Source organism: Lagenorhynchus albirostris, chromosome 1, assembly GCF_949774975.1.
Source record: "Lagenorhynchus albirostris chromosome 1, mLagAlb1.1, whole genome shotgun sequence".
NCBI lineage: Eukaryota > Metazoa > Chordata > Mammalia > Artiodactyla > Delphinidae > Lagenorhynchus > Lagenorhynchus albirostris.
The window spans coordinates 74788787-74797619 of record NC_083095.1 but is presented as its reverse complement, the minus strand read 5'-3'; the positions used below and the strand labels follow the sequence as shown (position 1 = coordinate 74797619).

Sequence of the window (8833 nt, the reverse complement as noted above, 5' to 3'; positions counted from 1 at the left end):
AAATCGCTGAGTATCTAAGCAATATTGCGCCTAGAAATAACCCCTGGGGAATAGCCCTTAGTTACATCCTCAGAGGCTGATCAACTATTTTGTGTTCTTTAGTAACTGTCAACAAATGTTATATACAATAGTAGTTTGTGGAATAACTTTGAATAGTGCAGCCTTGCTGAAGAGAAGGCAAAACCATAAAAAAGAGAAAGTTTATACAGTTTACCATTTCATCTTCTCTACTAATATCCCCTAGCATCTCCTTCATCCCAGGTACCTAAACTGGGTCCCAATCTTATTCTCCAGTGACTGGTAAATAATTCTTGCTACAGTTCTGCCTGATCATTAAGGGAGTAGTTGATAATGCTTAAGGAAGGAAACTTCCAGGGATGTGGACATTTAAAAAGAGATCTTTTGTAGGGTTTGGGGTTTTTTGTTGTTGTTCTTGTTGGGGTTTTTTGTTTGTTTGTTTGGGGATTTTTTCAAATACATTTATTTATTTATTTTTGTCTGCGTTGGGTCTTCATTGCTGCACGTGGGTTTTCTCTAGTTGCGGCGAGAGGGGGATACCTTTCGTTGCGGTGCGTGGGCTTCTTATTGCGGTGGCTTCTCTTATTGCAGAGCACCGGCTCTAGGCGTGCAGGCTTCAATAGTTGTGGCTCGTGGGCTCTAGAGCGCAGGCTCGGTAGTTATGGCGCACGGGCTTTGTTGCTGCGTGGCATGTGGGATCTCCCCAGACCAGGGATCGAACCTGTGTCCCCTGCATTGGCAGGTGGCTCCTTAACCACTGAGCCACCAGGGAAGTCCTGTTTGGGTTTTTTTTTTGCGGGGGGGATGTTTGTTTTGGTTCTGGTTTTGGTTTTGGTTTGCTGCTGGAAGCACTCTAGCAGACCCAAACAGACCTCTGTCCCTTTACTAGCTAGAACTCCAGACTGTCTCAAAGATGGAGAGTTTCCCCTTAGAGAATCTTTGTGGGGAGACATCTCCACCTTCTAATGAGGAAAAGCAAACCCTCTTCAGATGGGCCATTTTAACAGACTACTTGACATATTACTCTGCAATGTTACTGTCCTCTAGGAAGTACTACATAAGCAACATGTCCTCAACCTATTCTGTGTCAAACAACACCAAATCCAACTCACAGACATTTGAGGTGTTATTCACTCATTCAGTAAATATTTACTAAAGCTGATTATTTCAAGAAACTTGTTCTAAGAGCTATATAAAAAGCAAAGATTAATAAAGACATCTTTGAGCAACAAATGAAAAACAACCATAAAATATAATAAAAGTTGAGTGATATATAACAAAACTATGAGAGATACAGAGACTCAGGCATTCAAAAGAGAAGGCTTCATGGAAATGACAGCACTTATTGAGGAGAGACTTAAAGGATAAATAGGATTTGAAAAGGCTGATGATTCCAAGTTGAAAGAATGCCATGTGCTAAAACATAGGTGCATAAAATAGATAAAGAATAAAAAAATCACAAAGGGTTTATTGTATCTTGAGCCCATGGGAGGATGTAATCAAAGGAGACCGTGGATATATCATATGAGGATGGATCATTAAGAATCTTAAATACCAAACTCCCACTAAGGAATTTTTATTTGTGCATACATTACTTGGATTTTTCTCTTTTTGATTGGTAAGAGTTGTGCTTTTCTCTCATAGATTTCCTCTTGTCTTTTTATTAATCCAAATACTAGTGAAAGGCATCGAATTTTCAGGTAACATTGAATTAGCAATAGAGTGTCTATGCTATTCTCAATCAGTTTACCTGAGGATATGGATCTGTGTAGTGATTGGCTAAGTTAAGCAAAAAGGTTATCAGTCTCAAATATGAACTACTTATGGATGAAGACCCATTATTAGAATAAAGATAAAAATGAAAGGTAGTGAAAGCAGGGTATAATATTAGAGGCAAAGTAATTGTTGAAGAATTAGAAATAAAATTTTGGTTAACAAAAGTAAGCAAGAATAATTTTTGGTTTGGGGCCTTACTTAGGCCCCCCTGCAACACCACTCTCGCCTCTAACACATAGACATACCAGGGACCATACATGAGAAAGATAGCCCCAAGGGAGCTCTGTAAAACAAAAATAAAGGAATCCTTCAACTCAAAATGCAACACTCACCACTTTTTCCTATCAATTCCAAATGTCCTCAGATTCCCAGAACATCATGACTCCTGGTGCAGCACACCTCTGATTGGCCATCCCCAGCAGAGGTCAGAGGAGCCATGGGGAACCACACCACTGTCACCGAGTTTGTCCTGCTGGGGCTCTCAGATGCCTGTGAGCTGCAGATGCTCATCTTCCTGGGGCTCCTCCTGACCTGCCTCCTCACTCTACTGGGGAACCTCTTCGTGGTCCTCACCCTCATGGACAGGCACCTCCACACCCCCATGTACTACTTCCTCCGCAACTTTGCCATCCTGGAGATCTGGTTCACCCTGGTCATCTTCCCCAAAATGCTGTCCAACATCCTGACAAGATACAGGACCATCTTCCTGGCAGGTTGCTTTCTTCAGTTTTTCCTCTATTCTTCCTGGGAACCACAGAATTCTACCGACTGGCAGTGATGTCCTTTGACAGGTATGTGGCCATATGTAAACCCTTGCGTTATGTCACCATCAATGAGCAAAAGGGTCTGTGTCCAGCTAGTTCTTTGTTCATGGATGACAGGATTCCTTATCCATCCTCGTTCCAAGTTTCATCATATTTCAGCAGCCATTCTGTGGCCCCAATATCATTAATCATTTCTTCTGTGACAACTTTCCACTCCTGGAACTCATATGTGCGGACACAAGTCTGATTGAGCTTTTGGGTTTTATTTTGGCCAACTTCAGCTTACTGGGCACTCTGTCCGTGAAGGCCACCTGCTATGGCCACATCCTTCACACCATCCTGCAAAACCCCTCAGCCAAGGAGAGGCAGAAAGCCTTCTCAACCTGCTTCTCCCACATCACTGTTGTCTCTCTCTTCTATGGCAGTTGCATCTTCATGTATGTCCAGTCAGGCAAGGGTGGCCAGGGCGAGGACAGGAAAAATGTGGTGGCCTTGCTCAATACCATGGTGACCCCGATGTTCAACCCCTTCATCTACACCCTGAGGAACAAACAGGTGAAGCAGGTGTTTAGGGAGCAGGTGAACAAGCTCTTCTTACAAAGATGTACCGGACCTGAGAGGAGGGGAGGAAGTTACCTCCTTGCCTGAACCTCTGCAAATGCAGCTTCTGTCCTGACCTCCATGAACTATCCCCTCCTAGATAGTTTTCAGCATGTCCTCTAATCTACAGTGGTTTCTCACATGCATCATTATTGGCTCACACAGTCTTCTCAGAGTACAGAAAGCTCAGCGTACCACAGCTATGTCTGGTATGTCTTAATGTTTCTGACCCTAGCCTATACCTGAGTTTCTTAATCTTGCCTCATTTTTAAGTTATAATTATAAACTTAGCATACCTTCTTCACTAGAACATTTCAAAATTGATAAAAAAAATACTCTCAGTAAGAATATATTCATGATAGACTTCAGAAATATTATATATACAGAAAAATTAATGAGATGGAATGGCCAAGAAACGTTGAACAAAAAAAGTATCAGGTATTAAAAACACTAACTTAAAAACAAACAAATACAACAGTGGAATTGGATACCCTAGAAAGATAATGCAGAGTAGACATAAAGATCTAACAGATAATTAAAGTAGACTTTCTAATCAGTAAAGAAGGTCAAGTCAATAAACGATGCCAAGACTACTGGCTATAACCACATTAGAAGACTTCCTTTAAAAAAGATTGAGGTCTAGTACATAGTTGGTTATTTGGGTGGGGGAAAGGTTAGAGCAGAATATCAACTTAAATGTTATATGTGCCTTAAATATTTATTTGAAATTAAAACCTAGAAACACATATGTACTCACTAGTCTATAAATATCCTTTTCTTTGAGAATGAATATAATGACTGTTGTAGTATTTCTTGTTTAAACCACATTCATAATATGAAATTTCAAGATTGGTTTCAGCAGCACAAAAATTGTAAAGATGCTTAAGAAACTATCTGTGAGCAGAATTCTAGCATTTTCGCTTTTTGTCTTTTGCCAGTCTTCACAGTCCTTGCCCACACCTCAGTCAACAATTTTTTTCCTCAATAGTCAATTTTTTTTCAATAGATTCCAATATGGAATCTACTGAAAGGAACTGACTTCATTTTCATAGAAATAGCTTTGTTTTTAATACTCGTATTTCATTGGCTTATCTTTAGTTAATTAAAATGTCATTACAATAACAAGTCCAACTATTACATCAAGGCTTAGAAACAACTGATTTTTGGTACAAGCCAACTGAAAGGAACAATAATATGCATGGGGGGGCTTCCCTGGTGGCGCAGTGGTTGAGAGTCCGCCTGCCCATGCAGGGCACACGGGTTCGTGCCCCGGTCCGGGAGGATCCCACATGCCACGGAGCGGCTGGGCCCGTGAGCCGAGGCCGCTGAGCCTGCGCGTCCGGAGCCTGTGCTCCGCAGCGGGAGAGGCCACAACAGTGAGAGGCCCGCGTACCACAAAATAATAATAATAATAATAATAATAATATGCATGGGTACAACAGAAGCCTACTAGCTGCAAACCTAGTAGCTTCAAGGCATGCTGTGGACATCAATGATTTTTAGAAGCAGTATAGCACAAAGACTGAGAACAGCTACTAGAAACCCAGGTTCAGAACTCAGCTATTAGCCATTTGATCTTGAGTAAGCAATATTTCTTTGCAACTCAGATATATATGGAGATAATAATAGTATCTACCTCATAGAATCCTTATAAATATCAATGTATTAATATATGTTAGAATGCTTAGCACAGGGCTTGGTACAAAGTTAAGTACCATGTTAAGTGTCAGGTACTATGTTTTACTGAAGGAATAAGCTGAATAAATGAAGGTAAATGAAGAGATTACCTAGTACCTTGAAGAAAAAGTTGTTAGATCCTCACCTCATCTCTTAAACTGAAATAAATTCAGGATGAATTAAGTAGATAGATATAAACCATGAAAAAGAAAATTTAGGTAAAAATTATTTTATTAAAGAAATGTAGGGAGCTCTTTTGATGGAAGAAATATAAAAATAAGTTTACAAATTTGGCTATGTAAAATTTTTAGACTTCTTTATATCAGGAAAAAAACCATAAATGCTGTAATGGCCATATGTACTTTCTATCTGCCTGCACGCATTTCCCATTCTTAAAGTAGTAGGTCCCTGATCTTTCTCAGTAAGGCCCTTCCCCCACTCAGTTCATGGAGCTGGGGTGGTGGTGACTTCATCCCTAACCAGTCAGAGCATGACCATGGTTATTGGCTCAGGAATGGCCATATCACTAAAATCAGGCCAGTGAAACCAAACAAGTCTCAATTCTGAGATACTTGTGGGAACTGGTGGAAGAGTCTCTCTGCTGGACTTGAGGTTGGGAGAAAGTAGGGAAAAAAGGAGAGAAGACACAAATTACCAATAAGGGGAATAAGAAAGTGGATACCACTATGAATTCTATAGGAATTAAAAAGTAATAATGGAACATTATAAACAACTTATGTTAATGTTTTTGACAACTTAGATGAAATGGATAAATTTCTTGAACGACACAAGCTACCAAAGCTTACCCAAAATAAAATAGATAACTCTAGTAGTCCTGAATCTTTTAAAGAAATTGCATTTGTAGTTAAAAACTTCCCCAAAAAGAAAAGTGCAGGCCCAGATGTCCTCATGGTTAACTCTACTAATTACTTTAAAAAGAGATAATACCAATGCTATAAAACTCTTTCAGAAAACAGAAGAGGAAGAAACACTTCCCAAATTAACCTATGAAGCCAGCATTATCCTGACCAAAATCAGACAAACATACTAACAAGAAAGAAGTTACAAATATCCTTCAGAACATAGATTTTAAAATTCTTAAAAAAACTTTAGCAAACTATTTCCAACAACATAGCAAAAAGGTAATAAAATACATCCTTGACCAAGTGGGGGTTATCCCACAATTACAGGATTGGTTCAACAACCAAAAGTCAATCATATGTAATTCACTACATTAACAGATAAAGGAGAAAAACCATATGATCATCTCAATAGATGCAGAAAAAGCATTTAACAAAGGTCAACCCCCATTCATGATTAAAAAAAAAAATGGATAGCAAACTAAGATAGAAGAGATATCTTAGCAAACTAAGATAGAAGAGAATTTCCTCTAGCTGATAAAGGATACGTATGAAAAACCCACAGTAAAATACTAAATGGTGAAAGACTGAATGCTTTCCCCTAAGATTAGGAACAAGAACTTTACAACTTCTACTCAACATTGTACTATAGGATCCCAGCCAATGCAATGGTAAGAAGAAATAAAAGGCATGCAGACTTATCACGAAAGGATGCTGAATTTTGTCAACGGCTTTTTCCTGCATCTATTGAGATGGTCATGTGATTTTTAAAATTATTTACTTATTTATTTGGCTGCGCTGGGTCTTAGTTGTGGCACGTGGGATCTTCATTGCAGTGTGCAGGATCTTCGTTGCGGCATGCAGGATCTTTAGTTGCAGCACGTGGGATCTAGTTCCCTGACCAGGGATCGAACCCCGGCCCCCTGCATTGGGAGCGCAGAGTCTTAACTGCTGGACCACCAGGGAAGTCCTGATCATTTGACTTTTATCCTTCATTTTGTTAATGTGGTGTATCACATTTCTTGATTTGTGGATGCTGAACCATCTTGCATCCATGGACTAAATTTACTTGATCATGGTGTATGATCCTTTTAATGTACTGTTAAATACAGTTTGCTAAACTTTTTTGAAGATTTTTGCGTCTGTGTTCATCAGGGATATTAGGTATAACATTTTTTTCTTGTAGTGTCCTTGTCTGGCTTTGGTATCAAGGTCATGCTAGCCTTACAAAATGAGTTTGGCAGTATTTTCCCCTCTTCACTTTTTTGCAAGAGTTTAAGAAGGACTGGTATTAATTTTTCTTTAAATGTTTGGTAGAATTTACCAGTGAAGCCATCTAGTCCTGGATTTTCTTTCTTTTTTCCTTTTTTTTTTGGGTGGAGGGGTGTTGATTACTGATTTAATCTCCTTACTAGTAACTGGTCTGTTCAGCTGATATAAAGGGAACCTACCTCTGCATAATAAGGGCCATATATGACAAGCCCACAGCTAACATTTTACTCAACGGTGAAAGCTTTTCCTCTAAGATTAGGAACAAGGCAAGGATGCCCACTCTTTCCACTTTTATAGTACTCTTTCAACATAGTACTGAAAATCCTAGCCAGAGAAATCAGGCAAGAAAAAGAAACAGAAAGACTCCAAATTGCAAAGGAAGAAGTAAGGTTGTCTTTATTTGCTGATGACATTTTATATATAGAAAACCCTAAAGACTCCTCTAAAAAACTGTTAGAACTAATAAACGAATTCAGTAAAGTTGCACAATGCAAAATCACCACACAAATATAGGTTGTATTTCTATACATTAATAACAAACTATCAGAAAGAGAAACTGAGACAACAATCCTATTTACAGTAGCATCAAAAATAATAAAATACTTAGGAATATATTTTACCAGGGAGGTAAAAGATCTGTACATTAAAAACTATAAGACATTAATGAAATAAATTGAAGGGGACATAAATACATGGAAAGATATCCTGTGTTCATGGATTAGAAGAATTAATAGTGTTAAAATGTCCATAACTACCCAAAGCAATCTACAAATTTAATGCAATCCTTATCAAAACAATCCTAAAATTTGTATGGACCCACAAAAGGCCTTAAATAGCCACAGCAATCTTGAGAAAGAACAACAAAGCTGGAGACATCACATTTCCTGATTTCAAACGCTATTACAAAGCTATAATAATCAAAACAATATGGTATTGGCATAAAAACTCAGTGTTAACAGACCAGAGAGCCCAGAAATAAACCTATGCATATATGCTCAATTAATTTTTAACAAAGGAGCCAAGAATATACAACAGGTAAAGGATAGTGTCTTCAACAGGTGTTGAGAAAACTGGATATCCACATGCCAAAGACTGAAACTGGACCCCTATCTTACACTACTCACAAAAAATCAATTCAAAATGGATTGAACATAGACCTGAGTGCTTAAAACTCCTAGAAGAGAACATAAGGAGTAAGATCCTTGACACTGGTCTTGGCCATGATTTTTGGATATGACACCAAAAGCAAAGGCAACGAAAGCAAAATAAACAAGTGAGACTGCATCAAACTAAAAAGTGTCTGCATAGCAAATGAAACCATCAACAAAGTGAAAAGTCAACCTATGGAATGGAAGAAAGTATTTGCAAGCCATATATCTGATAAGGGGTTAATATCCAAAATATACAGAACACATAAACTCAATAGCAAAAAAAAATAAACAACCCAATTTAAAAATGGGCAAAGAGCCCAAATAGACATTTTTCCAAAGAAGACATACAAATGGGCAACAGGCAAATGAAAAGGTGATTCACATCATTAATCCTTGGGGAAATGCAAATCAAAACCACAATGAGATATCACTTTACACCTGTTAAGATGCCTATTACTAAAAAGAAAAGAGATAACAAATATGGGCAAAGTTATGAAGAAGAGAAAACCCTCATGCACTGTTGGTGGGAATGTAACTGGTACTATCACCATAGAAAACAGTATGGCGATTCCTTAAGAAATTAAAAATAGAAGTATCATAAGATCCAGCAATCCCACTTCTGGATATACAACCAAAGGAAACAAAATCATTTTTTCGAAGAGGTATCTGTATTCCCATTGCAGCATTACTCACAATAGCCAAGGTATAGAAATAA

General features: G+C 38.3%; 1 protein-coding gene across 1 annotated transcript; it reads left to right on the top strand.

Moving 5' to 3' along the window:
- Nucleotides 1-2188: 2188 nt before the first annotated feature.
- Nucleotides 2189-8052, top strand: LOC132518014 (olfactory receptor 6E1; the record flags this gene model as incomplete). The annotated part of the gene is given in 5 exon segments (XM_060146034.1): nt 2189-2528; nt 2531-2625; nt 2627-2686; nt 2688-3122; nt 8014-8052. Coding segments are annotated over 5 exon segments (927 nt in total), but the record flags the coding sequence as incomplete, so codon positions are not given.
- Between the last annotated feature and the right edge of the window lie 781 nt (nt 8053-8833).